The sequence below is a fragment of the Canis lupus genome, chromosome 29, assembly GCF_048164855.1.
Source record: "Canis lupus baileyi chromosome 29, mCanLup2.hap1, whole genome shotgun sequence".
Classification (NCBI taxonomy): domain Eukaryota; kingdom Metazoa; phylum Chordata; class Mammalia; order Carnivora; family Canidae; genus Canis; species Canis lupus.
In genome coordinates, this window is record NC_132866.1 from 39758037 (window position 1) to 39784644 (window position 26608).

The 26608-nt window shown below is 53.0% G+C and overlaps 1 protein-coding gene across 5 annotated transcripts; it reads left to right on the top strand.

The window, feature by feature from the left end:
* Positions 1–26608, top strand: OGDHL (oxoglutarate dehydrogenase L). 5 transcript variants are annotated; one of them, XM_072806330.1, is made up of 25 exons: positions 1–131; positions 2385–2455; positions 3981–4185; positions 5148–5306; positions 9307–9409; positions 9799–9914; positions 10059–10213; positions 11047–11193; positions 13035–13125; positions 15489–15668; positions 15951–16079; positions 17126–17335; positions 17623–17775; positions 18313–18415; positions 18924–19052; positions 20131–20281; positions 20741–20868; positions 21480–21658; positions 23151–23222; positions 23309–23434; positions 23534–23606; positions 24720–24788; positions 24915–25078; positions 25268–25422; positions 25849–26608. In XM_072806330.1, the coding sequence occupies exons 3-25, from the start codon at positions 3982–3984 to the stop codon at positions 25970–25972; spliced, it is 3120 nt and encodes a 1039-aa protein (XP_072662431.1). In that variant the 5' UTR covers positions 1–131; positions 2385–2455; position 3981; the 3' UTR covers positions 25973–26608. The 5 variants fall into 5 exon arrangements, with proteins under 5 accessions (XP_072662431.1, XP_072662433.1, XP_072662434.1 ...); XM_072806332.1 differs by having other exon boundaries at positions 17156–17335; XM_072806333.1 differs by lacking the exon at positions 24720–24788.

Genomic DNA, 26608 nt, shown 5'->3' on the forward strand with positions numbered 1-26608 from the left:
GCGCTCCGGAGCGGCCGGCGCCGCCGCGTCACGTGACCCGGGTACCGGGCTGGGCGAGCCGCGCACCCCCTGCGCGCGGCCCCTGACCTGCGGCCTCCCGGACTGCGCTGCTGCGCGGACCCGCCGGCCCGGTGAGCGCGGCGGCCTCGCCACTCGGGTCCGCGCACCTCCTGCCCTGCCGTCACGGCGGCGGCCCTCTGCTCTCGGGTCCCGGGAGCCGCTACCCGGGGTCCTCAGCCGGCCGGGTCGGGGGGGCCGGGAGGGCAAGTGAGCGTGACCTTGGCCCCGCCCTTGTTCGGCTGCGGCCCTGGGGGACCCCCAGCCCTTCGCGCGTGTTGGGTGAATGCAGTGTTGTGCGTGAAGGCGCGTCTCGTGGACGGTGGGATTTCAGGCGTCAGCGAAGACTACAGACTGCCCAGGAGGCCTCTAGTGGCCGTGGGGCGGGGGCGGGGGCGGGCGCGGGGCGGGGGTGTGTGCGGGCTCTGCCCCTCGCCCTCTCAAGGAGGCGACCCGTGGACCGCCCGACTGGGACTGGACTGCCGTGGAGCTGGGGATGGGGGCGTCCAGCGTTACGTGCCTGGCGGGACACCCAATACGTTTCCAAGTCTCAGAACCTCTTGGGGGCAATGCCCTTATAGACTGCTTTAACCAAGATGAGGAAACTGAGGCCGTGGGAGAGGCAGGATGGACCCGAGGTTGCAGTCAGCCTGGGAGGTGCTTCTCCCAGCCCCAGGGAGATGTTAGAGGAGAGGAGAAGGTGCAGTGGGGTGCAGCGGGCATAAGCTGGACTCCAAGGGCCTCACTCCGATAGCCCCTTCCCCAAGGGGCCCAAGCCTGCCCTTGCAGCCCCTGCTCTGCAAGTCCTCCCCACACACGCACTACACTAGCCGCTTGGAACAGGACCCGACTACCTTTTTACTTTTATTAACCTCTGGGCTTGAGCTCAGGCCCTAGGCCTCTCTGCCAGTGCAATAAGCACGCCCCTCCCTGCTCTGCTCTTTTCCTTGGAGTCTGCTGTCTCTTGGGTTCAGCAAACTAGAGTTGGGTTTATTCCCGAGAAAAGTCAACTCAGTTCTCAGAATGTGGGACCAGAGTAGGCCTGTAGCAGTGTAAGTCCAGCCTTCATTGCTGCCTGGCCTCAAGGTCTTGAGGAGGGCCCTGCCTCTTTTTGGACCTCGGTTAACTGACCTCTACAATGGACATGCTGTAGAGCAATCCTCACTGGGGCAGCCCAGACAGGGCCTTGTATATGGGAGGCTTCCTGGACAGCATGTCTGCAGTTGATCTGGTTGTGGGAGTGGTGGTGGGGATGGTACTCTCATTGTCCCTAGAGGGGAGACTTCTAAGAGCTGCCCAGAGCAACCTACCTGTTAGTCCACTAGGGACTGGGCTGGGCAGGTGGTTCATAGGATGCCTGACTAACTCTTTACTGCTGTCTTTCCTTGTGTGGCCAGGACTTGGCAGGGCTGGCTGGGGCCTGGCTGAGGTTGGTTCTGTTTCCACCCATCCAGGGCTCCTGGATTCTCAAGCCCTGCTGGAATGGGAGCAGGGGTGGCTAACCGGCTGCCCTCCTACCAGGGGCAGGGTGAAGCCCACAGCAGTGTCCAGCAGCCGCTCCAGATCATTCAGTGTTTGTAAAACACAGTGTTCCTGTACTAGACTGCTCTGGACAGAGCCAGGTTTTCTCACTGCCACCCTGAGCTATCCCATTCCCCTGTGAGGGTGGTTGCGTCTATTGGAAAGTGCATGTTGTTAAGGAAAGACTAGGTTTACATCTTGACTCTACAGTGAGGAGGGCACAGGTTCTGGAGCCACCCAGAGCCCTGTCACCAGCTTCGTCTCTCTTCCTTTTTATACTGGGCTACTCTAAGTGCCTACCACATAAGATTGTGGAGAGGGTTAAATGAACATAATGTCTACTGCAGAATCATTGCTCACAGACTGTGTGCTCCTATTTTTATTCTCTCAATGGACGGTCTTGATGTCTGATTTCCTTTGCTTTAGAATGGGGATGATAGAGCTCCCTGGCTTGTTCAGAGTCTTCTGATGTTCTAGGCCAGTATATCCTTTGTCTCTCTTATGGCCATATGGTCGAGGTCAGCCGTATACTTATATTTGCCTAGAACAGTCAGAGGTAGAGCAGGGGTTGGGACCCTGTACTCTGACCTCAGAGCTGGGGCACCCTTCTAGGGAGATCCAGCCCCTAGAGGCCCTTGCTGTGGAGCCTGGAATCATCGGCTGGTGGGGCTCGGCTTGCAGCCGGAAGCTTCAGGGGTTGAGCATGTGGGAAACTTGGGGCATTGTGAGCTTAGGTTCCAACAGAACCCACGCTCTTCCTCCCTTCACTGCACTATATTTTTGCTTTTTAATTTTACTCTCTTTAGACTTCCTGCTGATTGCGCTGAGGAGCCTACTTTCCTCCTTTGAGAAGACTACCTCCTTCTCTTTGCCTCATGTGAGTTTGGAGGGAGAGGAGAGGAGGCAGGCTGGAAGGGCTTGTAGGAGGCCAGACAGATAGTTCCGGTGACTTGGTTGAGCTAAAGGGCATGGGTAGGGTCGGGGACCCTGTCTAGGGGCGTTGGCTCAGGGCCAGGTGGGACCTGGAAACCCTTTATACCCCAGAGGACATGTTTTCTAGGGCTGAGTTGTACCAGGGGACATATGCTCCTGCTTGCATGGCCTCTGGTGGGTTGGCTCTGGTGCGCACCCCACTTATACTGGGATTCTCTGGGCAGAAGGGCGTTAATGAGGATTCAGTGGAAGCTATTCTGTGTCCAGGCAGAGCTGGGCTGGAGCAGAGGAGGGGGCTCTGCTCCTAGTTGTGTGACTGGGGGTAGGGGCACAGAGGTCCTACTTTACAAATCCTGTGTAGGAGGAGGTGGCCTTAGTGGGCCCTGTCAACCCCCATCTTGCCTGGATAGGGAGCCCCAGGGCTTGCCAGGATTCGAGGAGGTTCTCAGAACCTGTCCTCTGGTGGGGCGGGGGTGGGAGGGGAATGGGGAGGAGGAAGCAGTATTTAAAACTGGTCATTCAGAAATTTTCCCTGGCCAAGGGCAGGTGACATGATGGGGGTGAGATGAGCTACAGGTTTTTGTTCCCCTCCAGCCTGGGTGGGCTTCCAGTCTGGATGTACCCCCCTGAGCTGTTGGTTGTCCTGAGTATTGTTGGTTCTGAGTGTAAACTCTGGGGAGGGTCGTGGAGCAAGAGAGGGTAGCTCCAGCTGGGAGCTGAGGGGGCTGGGCTGGGCATGGGGCTAGGCTTCTGGTCTGCCTCTCACTGTTCCCCAGTGCCCTTCCCTTCTCTGGGCCTCTGTCTTCCCTACGGTGAAGTGGGCTCATTGAGGCCTGTGTCATTGGCTTTCTGGCCTGGGAGAGTGCTTTGTGCTGGTTTTGCAGTCAGAGGAAGTCAGTGGTCATTTCTGGTCACAGTGACCAGAAACCCAGCAGTGCCGTAGGACTCCTGAGATAGTGCAGCTCAGTCAGACCCTTTCTTCAGGCTTTTTCTTGACCAGGCACAGCACATCCCAGCCCCTGGAGGACTGTGGCCTGAGTCTTGTGGTGGCCAGCTGTGTGGCCCACTCTTTCTTGGGTATACTGCCTCCACGTGCCCTGTGACCTTCCGGGTGGGCTCCAGCACCTAGGCTGAATGCTGCCCGAGGCAGGGCCTGGGTGGTACTTGTCTCTAGATCAGGCTTAGGGAGACAGCAGAGAAGGAGTGTGGGCTGGGGTGGTGGGGCACAGCAGGAAGGGAGCTCAGGGATGCTAAATAGCTGTTGCTGAAGTTTCCTGAGCTGGGATCTCCCACTTAGGCAGTGACCCTGGGAGGGCTAGCCGACTGTCCCATTCTCCTCTGTCTCATCAGTGTCTAGCTCCGGGCCACCTGCCCAGTAGAACCAGCAAATGCCAAATGAGGGAATAGTGGCTTCCAGAGCCTTTGTTCTGGTCCCATGATTTACATTTCTTCTCTCTGCCTGTGTCCAGAATGAGTCAGCTGAGGCTGTTGCCATCCTGGCTTGGAGCACGGGCCTCGAGGCTCCTGGCCCCACACGATGTCCAGATGTTCAACCGGCCCAGCAGGTCATCTGGGCCACCGGCCACCTTCCCAAGTGGCAAACGTGGAGGCAGCTCCAGTTACATGGAGGAGATGTACTTCGCCTGGTTGGAAAATCCCCAGAGTGTCCACAAGGTTGGCGCCTCCTCCCTACCTCTTGGAGCCAGGCTGTGGAGGGCGAGTAGAGAGAAGTAGCTTGCCTGCTATGTGATCTTGGACAGGTTTCTTTTCTCAGGTCCTCCATCGTCCCTATTTATAAAAGCCTTGTCCTCATTGTGGGTGAAGAGAGCCTCTTGCTTTCTTGTTGCTGAACCAGCCAGTGGGTGGTGGCCTGGCCCGAGAAGCCCTAATCATGTCCTGCTCCTGCACTTGGTCTCAGACTTGCCCCTGCCCGCTTTTTCATGCTGTGCTGCTTCCAGGTGGCTCTTTGTTATGTAGTTCGGGGCATAAGTGTTTATATACATACTGAGCTGATAAAATAAATGCCTGCTGATGGTAAAAAAAATAAAAAATAAAAAAAAATAAATAAATCAGATGACGGGGCAAAAAGTGAGAAATGAAGCTGCCCTCACCTTCTTCACTCACTCTCAGAGGAAAGTGATAACATGATTCAAAAACAGAATGTGGAGTTACACAGTAAAACATCTCCCTCCCAATCCATCTCCTATCTGCTCAGCTCCCACCTGCCTGTCCTCCAGTTTTTTCTTAGTTTCTTCTGTATCTGTTCAGAGTTTCTTTAGGTAAATTTGTTGCAAACATAACTCAGTTCCCCCATTTACACAAAAGCAACGTCTCCCTCATGTGTTTGAGGGCATGTTTCCCCTAGGGTAGAAGCCCGGTTCACAGCTGAAGCCCCTGGGTCACAAGTTAGAGCCTTCCCCCAAAACCCTTCAAAGCTGGGAACTGAAGAGATCTAGGCTTGGGGTTGGGTGTCCTGGGCTGGTTGTAAGAGATCTCGGCAGGGGCCTGGGCAGGTCCTAAGAGCTGTAGTGGTGAAGGAACACCCAGTACCCACTGGGACCCCCTGGGCAGGACCACCTCCTCCTCCCCTCAGGCCCTGACTTGCTGACTGTTTTCTTGCTTCTGCCTCTGCCCAGTCCTGGGACAGCTTCTTCCGAAAAGCCAATGAGGAAGCCACCTGTGACCCGGCTCAGCCACCGTTCCCCGAGACCAGGCCAGCAGTGTCGAGCCGGACTGAGACCAGCAAGCTGGTAGAGGACCACCTGGCTGTGCAGTCCCTGATCCGGGCCTACCAGGTGAGTGGCTGGCAGGGCCTGGGCTTGTAGGCTGAAATGTCTTCTGGCATGCAGCCAGGTGCTGATGGGAAGGGATCTGGCTCAGCCCTTCTCTAAGTCCTCCATGGGTGGCTCTTGCTTCTCCTCTTACTTGTCACATAACTGTTCATATCACTAACTGCCCCCTGGTATTTTTGTGTACATGTTGGTATTTTGTTTGTCTGTGGTCTTTCTCACCGAGTGCTGTCTGTCTCACACACCACTATGCTCCAAGCATCTAGAGGAGTACTAAATAATCGATTTCAGTAAATGTTGGATGAAAATTGAGTAGATTGACCTTTGTTAATGTCTGTTATCTCTTCTTGACTAAGCGTTCCAAGAGGACTGGGACTGATACATAGCAGGTGCTTAATTAGGGTTTACGGAATGAATTAGTGGATAGTTCAGTAAACAGCTCTTTCTCTACCAGCTGCTCTGTTCTGGAGACTTAGGCTCTTCCCCTGCTGGGTCTCCAGGCTGGGCCCCTGCTCTGACAGAGCATCTTGATGAAGTTGCCTTCTTGGTCTTGACTGAACAGGACTAATTGGAAGGCTTTTCTGGGTGTTCCCTTCATAACAAGTGTAATCGTTTGGGATCTCTCTGGGAATCAGTGGCAGAAAGTATTTTGTAAGAGAAACTTGTCAGACAGAATGCAGGGCATTCCAGGGCTCTTGGCAGAGACTCCATAGGACCAAGCAGCAAGCCACAGCAGGAGCCTGTGGGAGTATGGGGTCTGGGGGAGGCCTTAGCAAATGGAAACAATGCCTTGCCTCTGAATGAGGCACTCTTTGGGTGGCAGCTGTACTTTCTGGGGACCAATTATGCTGGGGTGGATGAGAGAAGGTGAGCAGACTGGGCTTCCTTACTGGCCTGAGGACCAGTGATTTGTGGGCCACCTGCAAGCAAACAGTAGTAATTTTTCTTGGTGGCTGAGTCAGAAAAATGATCCAACAATTTACTTTGAAAACCAAGAACAAAGAACATAAAACTCCATGTTAAATAAAGGTAACATTCATGGTGCTGCCTGAGGGCCTTGTCCCACGGTTCTCAGCTCTTCGGCTGCTATTTAGTTCTTTAGCCAACATGAAGCACCAGAGAGTCCTTAGAGTGGGCTAGTGTCTGGATTCAGGCATGTTCCTGTGGATCTGTAGGGTAAAAATCTGCCAAAGGTTGTGCCTGATGTGAATAAGCTCTCACCAGGCAGGCTGCGGCTCCTTGCAGCCCTGTAGGAGCAAGAGTTCTTGTTTAACTCATCTACACACAGTACTGAAAAATCCTCACACTTATTGTTATAGACACATAAGAGGTAGAAGAGTTGTGCAGCAAATCCCAACACCCGTGGGGCCAGTCTTGATTCATTTATTACCACCTCCATCCCTTACCTGTTGGCCACTGATTATTTTGAAGCAAATCCCAGACATAGTATTTCATTCATCGAACTTTTTAGCATGTATTTCTGTAGATAAAGGCTCTTTAAAAATGTGCCGTAAGAGCACTGTCACATGTGGGAATGTTAGCAGTAATCCTTAAGGTCATCAGACAACCAGTTGGTGTTCATGTTTACCTGTTTGCCTTATAATTTTACTGCCTGTTTGAATCAGGATCCAAATAAAGCCACAGGTTGTGATAAGTTGATCCAGGTCTTAAGTCTCTTGTATGTTACAGATTTCTCTGTGTGTGTGTGTCTGTATGTGTGTATGTTTGTGGAAAAAAACAGGTTGTTTTGTGGTGTAGAGTTTTCCTGAGTCTGGATTTTGCTGATTGCATCCCCGTGGTGTCTTCATCTGTTCCTTTGTCCCATTTAATTTCTGTAAATTGGTAATTTACATCTAGAAGCTTTATCCACCATAGATTTGATTTTTTTTGTTTCATAATCAGCTTCCTAGGGGTGATGGTTAGCAGCTAGCAGCTCTGGATGATTATTTCCTGGACACATTAATTCATTAAGAGTGGTAAAAATGGTGACAGTATTCTATTTCTACCTCTCTTTCTTTATTATCTGAAATACTTCTATCAGGAAAAGCTCACTTTTTTTTTGTTTTTGTTTTTTGTTTTTTTGAAAAGCTCACTTTGTTAACTCCATTTATCCTGGTGTAAATTGTGTAGGAAAGGCAGGATCAGTGCTTGATTTTCCTTTTTATTGACTGATTTTCAGAAGTGTGGTGTGGTTCCCTAGTCCCCTCCAAAGATGGTCAATGAAGACTTTTCTTCCTATTTAGTATGATATGAATGGATGAATTTAAACCTATTTGATGATTTTTCATCTGTTACAGATACCGTCCTTCTCATTGTCCAAATGTGTCCTTATTCCTTGCCCCCGCAGTGTTTGAGCACCCCTTTGCTATCTGGTATGACAAGATGCTCTGAGCTCATCTTGTACATATCTGGACCAACCAGTTCCTCAAGGAGTGCTGGAAGAGTCACTGCTATGGTCTGATCAGGACTTCTGGGCTCTTTCAGTGGTTAGAGCTGGGAAATATGTTTTTTTTTTTTAAAGATAACACATTTATGGGTTTATACTGATGCTTCCACGTACTTCAGATGCAAGACTTAGGGTTTGTTCTTGATCTTATTTATTTATTTATTTATTTGATTTCATTTATTTATTCATGAGAGACACCGAGAGGGAGGCAGAGACACAGGCAGAAGGAGAAGCAGGCTCCATGCAGGGAGCCTGACATGGGACTCGATCCTGGTACTCCCTGGGCCGAAGGCAAGTGCTAAACCACTGAGCCACCCAGGGATCCCTTGACCTCATTAATCTCAATGTCATTGTCATCTTTTAAAGATGCCAAAAGTAGAGATTCCCGAAGACATCAGTACAATGACTTACTTGATTTTCCCACAGTCTACATACTATAGCTTTACAGTATAATTCTAATACTACCACTACTGATTGGTAATAGAAATGAATTTATAATATTTTTTTCCTGGAGTTCTATTTGTCTTTTGGGGATATTCTGTTATTTTATTTTATTTTTTGATATTCTGTTATTCATTTGGGTAGTACTGTGATCAAATGAATGTATGAATTCATTTGTTTTATTTTAATTTTTGAAACTTAATTTTGCTTGATAGTGATATAAAATATTTACAAGATTCCAAAATCAAATCTTCAAAGCAAAATGTATTCTTAAAAGTCTAGCTTCTATCTCTGGCATTATACCCTGTTTTGTTCTTTTTCCACAGATAATACTTTTTCTTGTTTATGATGTATTTTTCTAATGCATATATTTATTTGTGTGTATATGAATATATGCAAATGCATGTATTTATTTGAATCTCCTCTTTCTTAGATAATGGATAGTTTGTCACACATACTCTTCTACAGTTTGCTATTTTGCTTAACACTGTTTTGGGGGGGACTGTTTTGTGGGGACTACTGCACAGCAGCGGATAGGGATTTTTTTTATTCTTAACAGTTCTTTGTACTCCCCTGTGTGGATTTCCCATATCCATATTCCGGTCTTCTATTGATGGACATTTGGGAAGTTTCTAGAATTTTATGACTGCCAATTATACTGTAGTTAATACTTTGGTGTGTGCATCCTTATTTCTGAAAGCTGCATGTTGTACTTTTTTTTTTTTTAATTTTTTTTTAATTTTTATTTATTTATGATAGTCACAGAGAGAGAGAGAGAGAGGCAGAGACACAGGCAGAGGGAGAAGCAGGCTCCATGCACTGGGAGCCTGACGTGGGATTCGATCCCAGGTCTCCAGGATCGCGCCCTGGGCCAAAGGCAGGCGCTAAGCCACTGCGCCACCCAGGGATCCCTGCATGTTGTACTTTTAAAGAGAATTGAGCTCCTGCCAACTTAGTGGTTATGGTATAGGCAACTGTGCAGTGGCTGGTACTGTAGACATGTGGAAAGTTGGAATTCTGAAGTGGGAAATGAGAGGCCAGGGCCCAGAACTTGGCTTTCGGGGAGTATTTGTCTATCTGTGTTTCAGCCTGGCCCTGACCTCTTTCCCTTTCTCCCAGATTCGGGGCCACCATGTGGCCCAGCTGGACCCGCTGGGCATTCTGGATGCAGACCTGGACTCCTTTGTGCCCTCAGACTTAATCACAACCATTGATAAATTGGGTGAGAGCTCTTGTTTTGGCAGCACCAGAGCCAGCTGGTGCCTGTGGCTGGGTGAGGGGCTCTGGGACTGACATGTGTCTGAGGCCTGGGGCCCATCAGTCAGCCCTAGAGGCTTTCCTCTGACCTTTGCCCATCTGCCTCACTGTGATGTCTCCCCTTCTTCCCTAGCTGGTGCACTAGGCTCCGTAAGCTCGAGAGACTTGTCCAAGCCCCACCTTGTGGTACAGGCTGGGCTCTGACTTTTACTTTCCCTGTCTCCCTGTTCCAGCTGTAGGCTGGTGGGAGGGTGCTGGGGGCATTGTTAGGAGGTCCGGGGTACTGCTGGGCACCCCCTGGGGCCTGAGCCCTTTCTCTCCCCTCTGCTGCTGCGGTCGTGTGTGCCGCCTCAGCCTTCTATGACCTGCGGGAGGCTGACCTAGATAAGGAGTTCCAGCTGCCCACCACCACCTTCATTGGGGGATCTGAACACACCCTCTCTCTGCGGGAGATCATTCGGCGCCTGGAGGTAAGCACAGGCAGGCATGTAAGGCACACCTGCTGGCACTCTGGAGTGTGCTAGAGGGAAGGAGGGTTCTGCTTTTGTGTTCCAGATGCCAGGACAGTTTTCCCTCTTCCTGGCTCCTGGTGGAGTCCCTACCTGTTCCCTCAGAGCACCTACTGCCAGCATATCGGCCTGGAGTTCATGTTCATCAATGACGTGGAGCAGTGCCAGTGGATCCGGAAGAAATTCGAGACCCCTGGTGTGATGCAGTTCTCCAGTGAGGAGAAGCGGACGCTGCTGGCCCGGCTGGTGCGCTCCATGAGGTCAGGCCCTCAGCACCACCCCACCCCGGATGGCTGGAGTGGTAGCAGGGTCTGCTCCAGGGCTGTCTAGAATATCCCAGGACATCTAGTTCCTGAAACTAGGATCACTGGCAGGGGAAATTGGGACTGGAGGGGGTCTCATCCCCTGGCCTAGGGGAAGCCCGGAGGGGGTCTCATCCCCTGGCCTAGGGGAAGCCCGTAGGAGCAGCATGGGGGGTAGGTGGGCAGGGCTGGGTTCCAGGAGAACATGACCACAGGGACAGAAGTGGCAGAAAGTGGCTGTGGGACTGTGTGGACAGAAAGACGTCTCTAGGAGTGAGTGTACCAGCGCCTGCCTACGGGTGGGGTGCCACCTGGCTCTGCCACTGGGATCTGAAGCTGGGTATACAGGGGCTGCAGAGGCCTAGCAGAGCATGGGGCTCAGCTGCTGGGTGCAGAATGGATCCCTGGTGGTGAGGTGTAGGCTGGAATTTGAGTTGAATGGTGAAGGGGTCTCTGGGACATGGAGAGGGAGCCCTGTGCAGTGTGTGTGTGCAGGATGGTGAGCTGGAAGCTGCGGGAGGTGGCTTGTTGGAGCAGTTTGATTAGAAGGGGGAGAGAGGGTGATAACTGGGTTTGGGTGCAGGCAGAGGTCTTTGGTTAGGTTGGGAGGGTGCCCAGCCTCTCTGGCCTTTCTATGCTCCTTGTTGCTGTATGTTAATAGCAGGGCCTGTCTGTGCAAAGGGAGGTGACTTCGCAGCTTGCTCTCTCTCAGGCATCTAGCTGTGGTCCTCATGGATAGTCCCTGTGAGCCCCAGCCTCTCTGTCTTTTCCCTTCTCCTCACACCAAGCAGATTTGAAGACTTCCTGGCCCGGAAGTGGTCCTCCGAGAAGCGATTTGGCCTGGAGGGCTGTGAGGTCATGATTCCCGCCCTCAAGACCATCATCGACAAATCCAGTGAAATGGGGATCGAGAATGTCATCCTGGGGATGCCACACAGGTGGGCCCCCTTCTTGCTCCTCCATAGCCTATCTGTTCTCCAGGCCCAGCAGAATGAGATAGAAGGGAGGGGATGAAAATCAGAGCAGGGGTTTTGGTGGAATCTGGGGGTAAAGGTAGGATGACCTAGAAAGTTCTCAGTCCCTGGGCCCTAGGCCCAAAGCCACATGGAGGCAGGGACTAACCATCTTTCCTCAGACTCAGTTTCTCTTTTCCATGTTGCCGCTGTCCCCAGGAAGGTCAATATTTCAGAAAAGGGATGTACTATGCCTCTTGAGGTTCCTGTGGAGGGGTACATTCCAGGGAAGTGAGGACAGGGCCTGGGCAGGTGGCTTTGTGATGCCATCTCCTGGAGGAGGGTGGTCTCTGGAGGTGAGCTGAGAGTTTTTCCCCCTGGCTACAAGCTGACTACACGTTTTCTTGAGACCTTGATAGACTTAGAAGGCTGGCCTGGCAGCTGGGCATTGACCTCTGAACTGGAGCCCATGGACTGGTGAAGAGTACAGCCTGGGGACAGAGACAAGGTGGCCAGGGGTCCTGCGGAACGGGAGTGGTCTTGGAGGCAAAGCCCCAGCATTTTCTGTGACAGTTTCCATCTGCTCACGGGTGGGCCAGTGTTGGATGCACTAGCAGGAGGGGTGTCAAGGCATCCAGATGCAGTGTGGGAGGGCCCCCATCCTGCGGGCTGGCCTGCCAGGAGCCTGGGATTTGTCTCTTACAGCTCCTTGCTCTGAGGGCCCAGAAATGCCCAGTGTCTCGTTAGAGGGTCAAGCAGAGCTGGCCCAGTTGTCAGAGATCCCACATTCGTGGCTTCAGTGGATCTCTTGGGAAGGATGGCCTTGGGCAGCCAGGGGTAGTTCTGGGACTGTGTGGTGGTACTGGGCCGGCTCCCAGCCTGAGGAGGGCTCTGGGAGCTGAAGGGCTGTTCTAGGCCAGGTCTCCATAGTTGGGGGTGGGAGTGGTATAAGACTGGAGGGCTTTGCCCAGAGGAACTGAGGGTTGTTCATGTGGTTCCTTTGGCCTCTAGCTCTGCCTCTGCAGAACGTAGGAGAGGCCCACCTGGAAGAGGGCTGCCCTCTGTCACAGGGCCACGTGGGGCTAGAGATTGGATCAGAGGGTGTGCAGGCCTGGGGCTAGTATCTGCTGGTGGGCTGGGTGGGCTGAGTCCTCCCCTGTGCCCAGATCAGCCTGGTACCCACCCCTGAATAAACTGCATCCTGATGGGAAGTCTGGCCTCGACTAGAGTCCCTGGTCTCTGGCTGCTTTCCTACCCCTAACCTGAGACCTCAGCTTCCCTGGACAGGTCCCCTGGTAACTCCTGACCTTAGGATTAGTTCAGTCCCGTCTTCTGCTGCAAGACACTGCTGGCTGAGCTGGGATCACATATGAGTGACTGTGATGCATTAGCAGATTGGGGTTGAGGTACTGGGTTAGGCTCAACTTTTGCTGGTGAGGTGGGGGGGAGGGGATGGGGTCTGACAGGGAGGCAGGGGTGGGTGGGGGGGAATGGGTGTGTGTGCATCCTGCCATGAGTGAGGCTGGGTGGCTCCTGCTTATGAGGGCCATGAGTGAGGCTGGGTGGCTCCTGCTTATGAGGGCCTCCAGAGTCCTAGTGAGATGTACAGAGTTTCTGGGGGAGCTGGCCAGCTAGAACTACTCACATGCCTTGTAGATTGAGACAGGATGAGAGGGTTGGGCCTCCTGTGGTTTGTATGGGGAGGGTTTCCCTGACCCCCATGCTAATTCTGATAGACCCAGGTGGGCAGGAGTGTGGGGATGTTGGGGCCTAATGGGGGAGGTGGCCTCTGTGCCAGGTGAGAGTCCCACCACCTGTGGCTCCAGGGGCAGGCTGAATGTGCTGGCCAATGTGATCCGTAAGGACCTGGAGCAGATCTTCTGCCAATTTGACCCCAAGCTGGAGGCAGCAGACGAGGTAAGTGCCAAGCCCTGTCCCAGATATTTGGGGTGTGAACTAGGAAGGAGCTGGGCCAGAAGCATCTAGGCTCAAACAGACCTGGATGTGGATGGCTATGCAGAAGAGTGGGGGAGAGAATGGGTGTGTTTGTGTGAGGCCACTAAGGTGTTTTAGAGTGAGTGCTGTGATCTCTGAGAGCTGAGAGAGCCGTCAGGTAATCTGGACCAACCTTCTTGCTTTCAGCTAGGTAAAGTGAGGCCTGGAGAGAAGTGACCTAAAAGGCATTTACTTCAGCTGTGTGGCCTGACTCTGCACAGGGTCCTGTCTACCAGCCCAGAAGGGTTTCTTCACTCATTTTTTGCCCAGAACAGCCCGGGGAGGCCAGGATAGCTTCTTGTGCTCATTGGTGAGCAGAGGAAACAGTTCTCTGCTCACACCCCTGTTGCTGGTATGCATGTATGTTAAGCATGCCTTGTCCCCTGATGCCTTCACCCACGCTGGGCCTGAATGTAGACAGGCTTCCTCTCTCCACTGCTCTCTGCCTCTTGCACAGCCCTGCTTGTCTCCCCTTGGGTGGCTCTCCTGGTCCTCTAGGCAGCCATTGCATCACTCCCTCCTCTGTCCCCCTGTTCCCTCGGTACTCTTCTGGCTTTTTCCAGCCTTTGCACGTGTGTGTATATCTGTTTTCCTCTCTAGGCTGGTAGCAGGATAGAGAAGGGACCTCATCCCCGAAGCTCCAGCCCCCAGCAAAAGTGCTTGGTTTGTTAAAATGAATCCCATTAAATGGCTGCTCCAAGGTCATCCAGTACAAAAGGCAGAGCAGGGACTAGAATCTGCATCTGTTGGCTTATAGCCCAGAATCTTCCCAAGATGCTGTTCATTTGCTTATCAAAGATCATAGCACTTGCTCTAAAGGCACTTTCATCTCTCCAAGGCTCAGTTTGTTCTTCTGTAAAATGGGGATGAAACTCCCTGCCCCCAAAATGCTTGTGAAGAATCAAAGAGATGATGCGTGTAAACTGTGTAAAGCCTGGCCAAAGGATATTTTTTTAAAAAGTATTTACTAGTTCTTTTTATTTAAAAAAAAGTATGAGCATTGTTTAAAAAAAAAAGCATATGCAATGAGAATAAGTTTCCCTCATGAGACCCCTAGCCTGCTCTTCAGAGGCTCCACTGTGGCCAGTTTTTGTTTGTGTTAAGGTGTGTACTTCCAGAAATGTTCCATGCAGGTACAAACACACCTATCTACTCGGTACAGTCTTCTTTGTAAAAGGCCAGGGGAGTAGCTCATGATGCCACTTGGCACCTTGCTATTTTCACTTAAGGAGTTGTCACTGCTTCATGCGGCACACGGGAGCTCCCTGAGCTTTGAATGTGCTCTGGTTTTTGCCTCTCCAGGTGATGGGTGTTACGTTGCTGACTAAGTTTCTTTGCACACGTGTGTGAGTACTCTGTTAGATGGTGTCTGAGAGATGCAGTGGCCAGACTCACTTCCCTCCAGAGAGCTTGAGGATATAGTGAGCCCACCCCCAGCATGTGTGAGGATCCCAGGCTCTTGTCCTCCCTTACTCTGTCGAATCTCTCTGTCTTTGTCAATATGATTGATGCAAAAATTTAATTGAGTATCTTTTCACATGTTTTTAGGCCATGTCTATTTCTTTTTCTATAAATTCTTCTCATGGCTTTTGCTCATTTTTTTCTATGGGATTTGGGACTTTGTCTTACTAATTTGTTAAAGAGTCTTATATATTGAGGATGTTAGCCCTTTGCCTATATTCGTCTTATAAATATTTTTCTCTGCTTGATTTTTCCTCCCTAACACTGCCATGGATTTGCTTCCCTCTGGCAAGTTTGTTAAATTTTAGCTGCCTTGTCTTTTATAGCTTCAGAGCTCTGTACATTGTTTGGAAGGGCCTTCCCTGCTCTAAGATCATAAAATACATGATATTTTTCTCTGCTGTATTGTGGCTTCATCTGCCGTCTATACATTATTGGTTAGTTTGGTGTTAGGAATTAGGTAGGGGTTCAGCTCCAAAATTTGCCCAGAGGCCATGCCGTGGTCTTATTAACACCACCTTCTGTTTCCCTGCTTGCACTGTCATTAATGCTGAAGACAATAGGTGATAATGCGGAGGGGCTCTGATGAGGAGGCTTATCTGTCCTCTGAGCCAAGGCGCAGGGGAACCTACCTGCCTTCCTCAAGGAGGGGTTGTGTGTGGTGATGGGAGGGCAGGAAGAGGATGTGGGTCAGGGATAGCACAGCCTTCTCAGGGAGCGGAATCCAGGGAAATGTCCCAGCCCTACTGTGAGCTTGCATATCTACTTGTCTGCCTGTCTGTGGTGAGAGGGGTGGGTTCACCATGGCCCACCTTAATCTTCAGGGCTCTGGAGATGTCAAATATCACCTTGGCATGTACCATGAGAGAATCAACCGGGTCACCAACAGAAATATCACTTTGTCCCTTGTGGCCAATCCCTCCCACCTGGAAGCTGTGGACCCCGTGGTGCAGGGAAAGACAAAGGCAGAACAGTTCTACCGAGGGGATGCCCAGGGCAAGAAGGTAAACTCATCTGGTTCCTAAAGGGTGCTCCCAGAGGGGCTGGATCTGAAGGCTGGGCTCTGAGGAATGGTAAAAGAGGGACTGGCTTTGAGGGCTGGTTTCTGAGTGATGGGCTCTTGAGGGCTGAACTCTGAGACAGTAATGGTTTCTGAGGGGTGGGCTGGGAGGACAGGGTTCTGAGGGACTGGGTTCTGAGGCATAGGGCCTGGATCTTTGCACTATAGGGCACAGAGCTGGGCTGCACAGGCTCAGGCTCCTCCTGCCTCACATCCTGCCCTGCAGGTCATGTCCATCCTGGTTCATGGGGATGCTGCCTTTGCTGGCCAAGGTGTGGTGTATGAGACCTTCCACCTGAGTGACCTGCCCTCTTACACCACCAATGGTACTGTGCATGTGGTCGTCAACAACCAGGTGAGGACCTGGGCTGCCTGGTGGGCTTTGTCAATGTCTCCCATTTCTGAATTCCAGGAACTTTTGGGGGAAGTATGAGATGATCCTGGTTTTGGGGTGTTTTTTTGTTTTTTTTTTTTAGATTTTTTTTTTAAAGATTTTATTTATGAGAAAGCGAGAGAACATGCGAGAGAAGGTGCGGGGAGGAACAGAAGGCCCAGCAGACTCCCTGTTGAGTGTGGAGCCAGATGTGGGGCTCCATCCCAGAATCCTGAGATCATGACATGAGCCGAAACCAAGAATAGGACATTTAACCCACTGAGCCACCCAGGTGCCCTGAGATGATTCTGTTTTTGATCCCACTGCTTTGCCACTCCCCAGTGTATGACTTCAGGCAGGATCCCTGCTCTCTCCCCAGCCTGGTCTGTGAAATTGGTGTGTGCCTGTATGTATACATATACATGTAAATACACACACATGCACACACAGGTCCCATGGAGAACATTGTAAGGACAGAGGAAGACAGGTGTAACTACCACAGAGGCTGGACATAAACTAGATGCTACTTTTAGTTCTGTAGGAACCAGTCTTAGAACACAGCTGTCACAGGCCTTTGCTCTTTAGGCAGCTGTGCTTACTAATAGCTCTTCTGAGCCTAAAAAGCCCTAAGTTAATTGCCTTATTTGTATTAAGTCATTTAATCTTCACAGAATAACCCTGTGAGGTAGTATTTAATGAGTCCTTTTCATAGATGAGGAAACCAAGGCTTTGGGAATTTAAGTACTTGGCTCAGCATCACACACAGAGCCGCTGTTGGGGCTGGCAGTGAGCCAGGCCTGCGCTCTTCCTACCACAGTATGACATGCAGAACAAGAGCAGGCATGATTTCCTTGGTGATGCTGCCATCACTATAGGACCCGCCACTGTGCCTGTAGGGGCCGTTTACCCTCATCCCTTTCTGTGCCACATACCTCCTGGTCACACCTAATGAAGCTTGAGGCAAAGATCTCCCTCATTCCCTTGATCCACTAGTCTCCAGGGCAGGTACCACCTGTCTGGCTCTACAGAGGCTCTGTCCATTCTTCCTGCTTCTGCAGATTGGCTTCACCACAGACCCTCGCATGGCCCGGTCATCACCTTATCCCACCGATGTGGCCCGTGTGGTCAATGCACCTATCTTCCACGTGAATGCAGATGACCCAGAGGCCGTGATATATGTGTGCAGTGTGGCAGCTGAGTGGAGGAACACCTTCAATAAAGATGTGGTGGTGGACTTGGTGGGTTTGGGGCTGTGGTAGGGTGTGTGTGTGACCTGTTCCTGCTGTGCCAAGTGGGCCAGGTCTGTAGTATCTTTGGCAGGGAGGGCTGGGAGTGCTTTCCAGATGGAGGGTTTAGGGCCACCAAGAACATTCTGTGCACAGGCTTGGATGCGGGGCATTTAGTGGTAGGTGGTAGTGGGGGGCTTTCAGGGGCCTATCATGCCTGCTGTGCCCCCGCTGTGCAGTGACTATGCCTGCACTGCCTGAGGGCAGGGGCTGAGCCCCTCCCCACGCTGTCCTTGCAGGTCTGTTACCGCCGGCGTGGCCACAATGAGATGGACGAGCCCATGTTCACACAGCCGCTCATGTACAAGCAGATCCACAGACAAGTGCCTGTGCTGAAGAAGTATGCAGACAAGCTCATTACTGAGGGCACAGTCACCCTGCAGGAGTTTGAGGTGGGCAGGCAGGCCACGTGGCTGCCTAGGACAAGCTTCCAATACAGCTTGGGACCCTGGGGTAGTTGTTGATGTTGCAGTGATTTCAAGAAGTAGCCATTATGGTCTTTGTCCCCAACAGATCCTAGTTGTCAAGGTGGACAGAGAACCAAAGACATTTACAGCTTGGTGGGATAGTGAATGCTGCCATGTGAGGAAAGCTCAGCCTCAGGCAGGAGTCCAGGAAGGCTTCCTGCAGGAGGCAGCCCTGAGCCTGGTTTGTTCCCACAGTTCTTTATGGATGCCTTGGGCTTCCTGCCTTGAGGGAGCTCTGAGAGCAAGCACTCTGAGTCTTTTCTCAGCTTCCTCTAAGTCCTTTGCTGAGCGGGGGGATCCCCCTTAACTCTGAGACTTTGGCCTCTGGCCACAGGGTCCCTGCAGGCCAGCCGACAGTTCTATAATGTAGCAAAGGGCACCAGGGCTTACAAATCCAGGTTGATACAGCCTTTGGCTCTCCAGGGCTTACTGTGTCAGTCCTTGCATTCACCCTGATTTCAGGAAGAAATAGCCAAATATGACCGGATCTGTGAGGAGGCATATGGCAGGTCCAAGGATAAAAAGATCTTGCATATAAAACACTGGCTGGATTCCCCATGGCCCGGTAAGTGAGAGGTCTGTGACTGAGAGTGATTCGCCTGGGCCTGGGACCGGACTGCAGTGGTCCTGGGTGAGGGCGGTCGTTGCCCAGTCCAGAGGCTGAGTGTTCTATCCCTGAGACTCCTGAGGCTGGGGGCACTGATTTCTACATGTGGGGATGGGTCGGGGTTCAGGAGAGATGGTATCACCCTGTGAGCTTGTGTGACCAGCTGTTTTCTGGAAGGGGAGGGCTGAGCTAAAGCAGGTGCACATCAAAGTGGAGAGAGCCTGGGGGAGGGGTGCTCAGAGGGCCTCCGTGGGATGGAGCTAGATGGCTGTGACCTGGGGCACAGGGAGTAGCCCCCACAGGGGCCCAGCTGTGGCTATTGGGTGTCACAGATCCCAAGTGTGAGTCAGGGTTTGAGTGCAGGTGGGGTTAAGAAAGAGAGGGGCCCCTGAGTCTTGGGAAGGCAGCCGACCAGGGGATCTGAGGCCTGACCACACAGAAGTACACAGAATCTCTGCCCTCTCAGGCTTCTTTAATGTGGACGGGGAGCCCAAGAGCATGACATGCCCAGCCACAGGCATTCCTGAGGACGTACTGACCCACATCGGTGAAGTGGCTAGCTCCGTGCCCCTGGAGGACTTTAAGATCCACACCGGTGAGGTTGCTGTGCAGGCTCTAGCATGTGCCCTGCGGGAGATGGTGTTCAGGGGTCAGGGAAGCCTGGTTTGTGTCCTGGCTTGCTGGCAGGTCAGCTGAGCTCTTGGAGCCTCTTTTGCACTCTTGTGCAGAGCCCATAATAACAGGTTCCTTTCAGGGTGGGCAGATGTGGAAGCCATGTTCTCTACTGGGTGCCAGTCACAAGGCTTATGCCAGGCATCTTGGATTTTCCCAGTGCCTTTGCTGGGGTTGTCCATGGCTCACACAGAAGGAGGGCAGGGGAGCAAGGGTTCTGTGGAGGGGGCGGTTGAGTCTGAAATGTTGGGAAAGGGCAGGAGTGCGGTGCCTATGGTAGCCTGGATGGATAAGAGAGGGCAAGCCTGCCACTCCTGGGTGAGCCTAGGCCAGTTGGTGGTCGCTGGCTATACCTCTTGGCTGTGGCCATCCTGGTTGGGCAGTCTGGAGGGCTCCACAGGATGCCTATGGACCCTTCGAATCCAAAGGGATTCCTCCACAATGTGCATAGTGGCCCGGGTGTGTTGGGGTGCCCACTCTGTGTGCACATCACATGGGACTGGTACAGGTGTAGGGTCAATAGGAGCCCCACCTGGGCTGGGTGCCAAGGCTCAGATCCAGACATCTTTATGGGGGTGTGGTCATTTGTAAATTAGTTCCCTCTCCTGAGCCTCAGTCTCCTCTTCTGGAGAATGGGGACAGTCAGCAGCACTCTCTGGCAGGAGACCTGTGAGGAATGGTTCTGACTCAAGGGTATACAGTGTCTGCATATGGCAGAGGCTCACCTAGTGATGCCTGCTCCTTCTTCCCCAAGGGAGGGAAGTTAGGGGGGCTCAGACCTGCTCTTGGAGTGGGGGTGCTGGTGGAGGGCTGCCTGGCCCTGGGGCTCCTGTAGCCTGCCAGGCCCTGTGCTGCGTGTGTGTGTGTGTGTGGGTGGGGTGGGGGGTGGGTATACAATGAACACATGCACAGCTGGGCTAGAGCCCTGGTGCTATGGCCGTCCTGGCTGGGGCCGTCCTGCAGGCCTCTGCGTCCCTCAGGGTGGCTCTTCATCCCTGCAGGCCTCTCTCGAATCCTACGGGGCCGTGCGGACATGACCAAGAAACAGACAGTGGACTGGGCCCTGGCGGAGTACATGGCCTTTGGCTCCTTGCTTAAGGAGGGCATCCACGTGCGGCTCAGTGGGCAGGATGTGGAGAGGGGCACATTTAGGTGAGGATGTGAGAGTGGTCTCTCGGCCCTGGGTGAGCATTAGCCTGGTCATCCCTGACCCCACAGGATTGCTGAGAGCTCATCTGTGCTTGGGGTCTATCAGAATCAGCCCAAGAGCTCTGGAGTGTAACTGGCTCTTCTTCCTTTCCCTGGCCCATGTTTGGGGAGCCCTTATATGGCTGAGGTAGTCACAGGTAACCCGTCAGCATCTCCAGCCCCTGCTCTTGGGTCAGGACATCAGAGGGCTGCTGGGCCACCTCTCTGACCCTGTGGGATTGCCACTGGGAAGGGAGGCTCCCTGGATTGCTCTGGTTTCCCAGGGCCTTCTTGGTGTCGCCATCCTATGGAATTCTCGCACCGTGACAGGCTTGCCTGCCTCCTGCTACCTGGTGCACCTGCTCTGGGTGAACAGGTGGTAATCCGCCGCCCTCCATCCCTTCCTTATCTGTCTCTCTCCAGTCACCGGCACCACGTTCTCCATGACCAGGAAGTTGACCGGAGGACGTGTGTCCCCATGAACCACCTTTGGCCTGACCAGGCCCCCTACACTGTGTGCAACAGCTCACTCTCAGAGTATGGAGTCCTGGGTGGGTCAGAACTCTGCCTGCAAGTCAGGCAGGCCCTGAGATGCCTGGGGACCAGAGAGGGTCTTGCACCCCAAGCTGTCCTATTGTTTTATTGTTTTGACTATGACCACTCCTGCACAGTACTCAGCAGCTCTATCTCCAGAGCCCCTCTCCAGTCTCTGGGCTCCCAGGACTGTGTCCCCTGTTATTCTTTCTTCCTTGGTTTGACCTTTAGCTGGCCTGTTTCCTCCCTGACTGCCTCCTCCCAGAAGCAGGACCCTGCAGAGAGCAGCCCCCACCCCGCCCCTTCCCCTCAGCAGTACTGCACATATTTTGAGGGGTTATTCTTGGCAGACGGCTCCTGCTGCCTCCCCAGGGCATCTTGGGACTTGGCTCCTGGTCTAGAAGGTGGCCATACGTGAAGTTAGGGCTGAGGGTGGCATCTCTGAGCATATTGTCAGCTCCCTGGCAGGGAGGTTCTGGCCTTTGGGCCCCAGGGAGTCCCCTGGCTCTTGCTGGCCTGCTGGGAAGGGGGTGAGGACAGGGAGAGTGAATGAACAAGGACTGGGTTTGAGTGGAGCCATTGCCCCTTGGTGACAGTATGCGGTGTGCTCTTTGTGTCTTCTGTTTAGGCTTTGAGTTGGGCTATGCCATGGCCAGCCCCAATGCCCTGGTCCTCTGGGAGGCTCAGTTTGGTGACTTCCACAACACGGCCCAGTGCATCATCGACCAGTTCATCAGCACTGGCCAGGCCAAGTGGGTGCGGCACAATGGCATCGTACTGCTGCTGCCCCACGGCATGGAGGGCATGGTGAGGGCTGCATGGTGGCTGGGGCCCGGAAAGGCTCTGGTGTGCTTGGGAGAGGGTGCGTAGACCTTTGGCTGCTTGCAGGGGTGGGGGGTGTTTTCCTTCAGGCCCCTGGAACACATGGATCTGCTCAGAGCGGGGCCTGCATACATCTGTGTTGCTGCTGCTGTGATGGCACTGCTATCACTAGCAATAGAAGTAGCCAATATGTCTGAGGGTTTGCTCTGTGCCAGGTCCTGTTTAAAACTCTCTGTTAACTCTTCCAGTCCTTACAACAAATTAATGGAGTAGGTCCTGTATACCCACTTTCCAGATACAGGAAACTGAGGCAGAGAAGTAGAGTGGCTTGTCCAAAGTCACACAGCTAGCAGCTGAGATCTGAATGTAATGCTGTGTAGTACTGCCTGTCCTCTGGTCTTCTGAGAGTGGCCACACAGAGGGAGGATGGAGGGTGTGCAGGCCAGTGAGGGAGGGAAGGGCTGGGGAGAGCCCATGAGACACCTTGGTGGGTCTGTAGCCTGACCAGGTGGGGCATGAGTGGGACTGTGCCAGCTGCAGGGGCAGCTAGGAGCAGGGTGTGCTCAGCCTCTGCCTGGCTCTGTGACCTGGGGCAAAGGCCTTCCCCACCCTGGATGATTGGGCTACGAATCAATGAATGTCCCTGAGGGCCTACTCAGCCTGGACTGGTCATCCAGTCAGGGACTAATCACTACTGTTGTCACTAGTTGGCTGTTCAGAGCCAGGATTGGCCTTCCTGGGCATCTTACACAGTGTGTGTGATCCTGTGGAATTCTTGCAGCTGGACTGGGCGGTCAGTCCTGTTTCCCAGTTCACACGGGAAGAAAGGAATGGAGTGATCTGCCCAAGATCATGTAGCTGGAAAGGCACAGGGTGGAGTGGGAAGGTTGGTGTGGTCTGATGGGTGCTTATAGCTCTGGGTCCTTAGGGCTATGGGACAGATCACCCTCATCTCACGGGGAGCCACCCTGGAGGTCGGTGTGGTGTTGTCTTGCTGCCCACATGGGTGAGGGCAGGAGTAGGAGTCAGTCATGGGTTCCAGGCTGCCCCCTGTGGCTTAGTGACCGTGGGGTTGTTTCTTAATCTCGCTGCTACTCACCTTCATCTATGAAGTGAGGTAACAAATGTCTACACCATGGAGCTGCTTTCAAGATTAGTAAACAATGTCAATGGGGTCTATAGAGCTCTGCTGGGCACACAGCAGGTACTCAGTGAATGACAACTGCCAAGTCCAGAACACTCTGGAAAAACCATCTCACCTTGGCCTTTTTACCGGTTCACATGTGCTGGCTTTGACCAGACCCTCCTCTGAGGATATCCTCTCTATTCTTCTCCCACATTCCTGGGTCTTTACTGTGGTTCTGGCTCCTCTAAGGAGCCACCCAGACTTCCCCCTGGGCCCTGGGCCCCTGCAGAGCCAGGTGTCTGTCCTGTGGGACACTTAGGCCAGTCTGTGCTGTCTGGCACTTGGTTTCAGGGACCAGAGCATTCCTCAGCAAGGCCTGAGAGGTTCCTGCAGATGAGCAATGATGATTCCGACGCCTACCCTGTAAGTGTGGCCCTCCCCCACCAGGGTAAGGTCAGGGCACGGGTGACACAGGCAGGCCACCTCCCAGCCCTACCCTGGTCTCCCAGGTGTTCACTGAGGACTTTGAAGTGAGCCAGCTCTACGACTGCAACTGGATTGTGGTCAACTGCTCCACACCAGCCAACTACTTCCATGTGCTGCGTCGCCAGGTCCTGCTGCCCTTCCGGAAACCGGTGAGCTGCCCGCTCTGGTCAGCATAGCACTGCTGGGCCCAGGTGCAGAGCCCTGGCCAGGTGGGGCAGCTGGCAGCCGGCCACATGTTTCCCTTCCAGCTGATCATCTTCACACCCAAATCTCTACTGAGGCACCCTGAGGCCAAGTCCAGCTTTGACCAGATGGTATCTGGTAAGTGCTCAAGTGTGCTGGGGAGGTGGCTGTTGGGGGGCCTGGTGGCTCCTGGCCCTCTGTTTCTAGGACCCTTGTCCTCTCCTGTGTCTGTGCCCCTGTAGTAGCTCCTGGCTCAGTCCCCACCTGTGGCCAGGTTGAGAAGCTAGCCTGGGATCCCTCAGATATGGTCCGGCTTGGGTCATGTGAGCCAAGCAGCAGGGCTCCCTGGCTGTTCTCGGGGAGCCGAGAGGTGGGAGACCTGGCAGGAGTCTGCCTAGGATAACAGGAGCACTGAGAGTCGTCATTTACTCATCCAGGTTTTTTTTTTACTCCTGAACCAAATAGACATTGCTGGCCTTAGGGACCCGGTGCCCCTCCAGGAGCTTTCAGGCATTGAGGGTCAGATAAAATATCTGAAGGACCAGTGTTAGAATTGAGTTGTGATCCGGGGGAGGATTGCGGAGGGGCTGATAATGTGGGGCCCTGAGGCTTAGAGCAGAGCCACCTGGGAAAACAGTCCTGGGTACTACGAGGAAAGCCAGCAGTTGCTGGCAGGGAAGGGGCCCACAGCGTGGACAGGGGTTTTTACCCGTGTATGTTTGGGCACCCCCTCTGGGTACGCAGGTGACTGAGCTCTGACATCGGCTTGTGGACCTCTTGGCCTTGACACCTGGTGCGAGCTTCTCTCTGGTGGGGACTGGCAGCCAGTTTCTCTCTGCTTCAGTGTCTGCACCTGAGATTTGGGGACATTGGGGTGGCTTCCTTAGAAGTTCTCTGCAGTATGCTTAGTCTGGTGCCTGGCATGTGGTGTGAGCCTGTGAGGGCTGTCTGAGATGGGGGCTTGGCTTCAGGGGTGAGAGAGGAGGGAGGAATGTGCAGCAGCCTCCCAGACATCTGCTCACCTTCTCGCTTGGTGATCCGGTGGTTGGCGCACATGCAGGATGGGGAGCAGGTTTGGGACACACATTGATGCCATCAGATGGGGATTTAATGCCACCTTCTCTGTCTCCTCCAGAAGCTGTCCCCATCACAGTGCCCCCCAACCCCAGCCTGTCATCTTAAATGTTCATGTTCCCAGGGCTCTGTCCTTGACTCTAGCCCATGTCTACCTCTCTCCTTGTGACATTTCAGGGAGTCATCTGTCCCCTGCCAAGGTTTGGCTCAAGAGGTATCCAGTGCAGCCACAGATCCAATCTTGGGGTTAGTCTCAGTGGCCAGGGAGAGCCTGGGGCAGGCGGGGATGTGGATCTGGTTCTCTAGCTGATCTGGCCAAGTTGATGCACCTCTGGGAGCTGATGCCCTTGCCATACTCTGTCGGACCTTTAGGGACCAGCTTCCAGCGGGTGATTTCTGAGGATGGGCCTGCAGCACAGGCTCCTGAGCAGGTACGGAGGCTCATCTTCTGCACTGGAAAGGTGTACTATGACCTGGTGAAGGAGCGGAGCAGCCAGGGCCTGGAGGAACAAGTGGCCATCACCCGCCTGGAACAGGTGCACCCTAACCTCTTGCCTAGTCAGAGTCATGGACAGGGTCAAATCGCCAGCCCCCTGGCTCTGGGCAACATGCCAGGCAGGGCCAGGATGGGCATCACAGGTTGCTCTCCTGGGGCGCTGGCCATTGGCATGGCACCCACCCCCCCGTCCCCTGGCTATACTCCGTTTTCTCTTTGCCTGCCCCAGATCTCTCCATTCCCCTTCGACTTGATCAAGACAGAGGCAGAGAAGTACCCAGGCGCAGAACTGGTGTGGTGCCAGGAAGAGCACAAGAACATGGGCTACTATGACTACATCAGCCCGCGCTTCATGACCATCCTGAGCCGGGCACGGCCCATATGGTATGAGGCTGAGTGTGGGGGTACCTGCCATCTGTGCCTGGCCTCCTCTGGACCCAGGGGACTCTGGGGGCCTGAGGCATCATTCTGGCTCTGCCTGCCCCATTTGCTGTGTGAGCCAGAACTTCTGCCCTTCTGTGGACCACACTGGAAATTGAGGGAATGGGTCCCCTAGTTCTTAATGGCTTTGTGACTGTTGGTGACAGATCATAGACCCCATCAGTTCTGCCGTATGGAGAGTAAACCTTTGTTTGGCAGCCAGAACTGAATGAGAGAATGTCCTTTGATCTTAGGCCAGTCACTTAGCGTCTTGGAGGAGCCTTAGGCTCTTCATCTCTATAGTGGGATGATGATCAGGATTAGACCCGATGCATTCCTAGTGGCTAGGCCAGGCCCAGACCTACCCTTAACTTGTCTCTTCTCCTCTAGGTACGTTGGCCGTGACCCAGCAGCTGCACCAGCCACAGGAAACAGGAACACTCACCTGGTTTCTCTGAAGAAGTTTCTGGATACCGCCTTTAATCTCCAGGTCTTTGAGGGCAAGACATTTTAGAGCTGGCAAGGCCTAGCTGGGTCTTGTGGGACTGGCTGGGGACATGGGGGCTCATAAGGAGAGGGATGGCTGGTGTTCCTGCCCAGGGGAGGGGCTGTCTAGAGCTCCAGGATAAAACAATACTCACGTAAGTGTTTAAGGCCAAAGAGTAGGCACTGCTGGCTTCGGGATTATGCCACCTTGGGCTTTTGTGTTTATGTCAGAATCTCTTAGGACTGAGCGAGCCAGAGAGGTCTGATATATGGGCTGTCATTCAGAAGTGTTGTTTGGAACTGTCCTGGTCTTTCTGAAATTTTTGTCTGTCTTCTCCATCTGTACTGTTCATGTCTCTGCAGACAGCCATGTGGGAGTCCATGTCTTTAGTCCCTCTCTCTCATCCTGGCAAATCTGGCTGCTGCTTACCCTGTCCTTGTTCATCTGTAGATTCAAGGAATGTTCCCTTTTGTGCTCTTAGAAATAAAGATTTCAGCAATAACAACCAGGTGAAGCAAAACCGTGCCAGGTGATTTATATGTGCTCTGTTTTATGGGGTGTGTCATAATGAGATATGTCAGCTTCTGTGTGAAATATAACCGCAGCTCATATGTACCAAAGTAGAAAACTAAATAACAGAGAAATAAAAAAATGCTTAAGAGA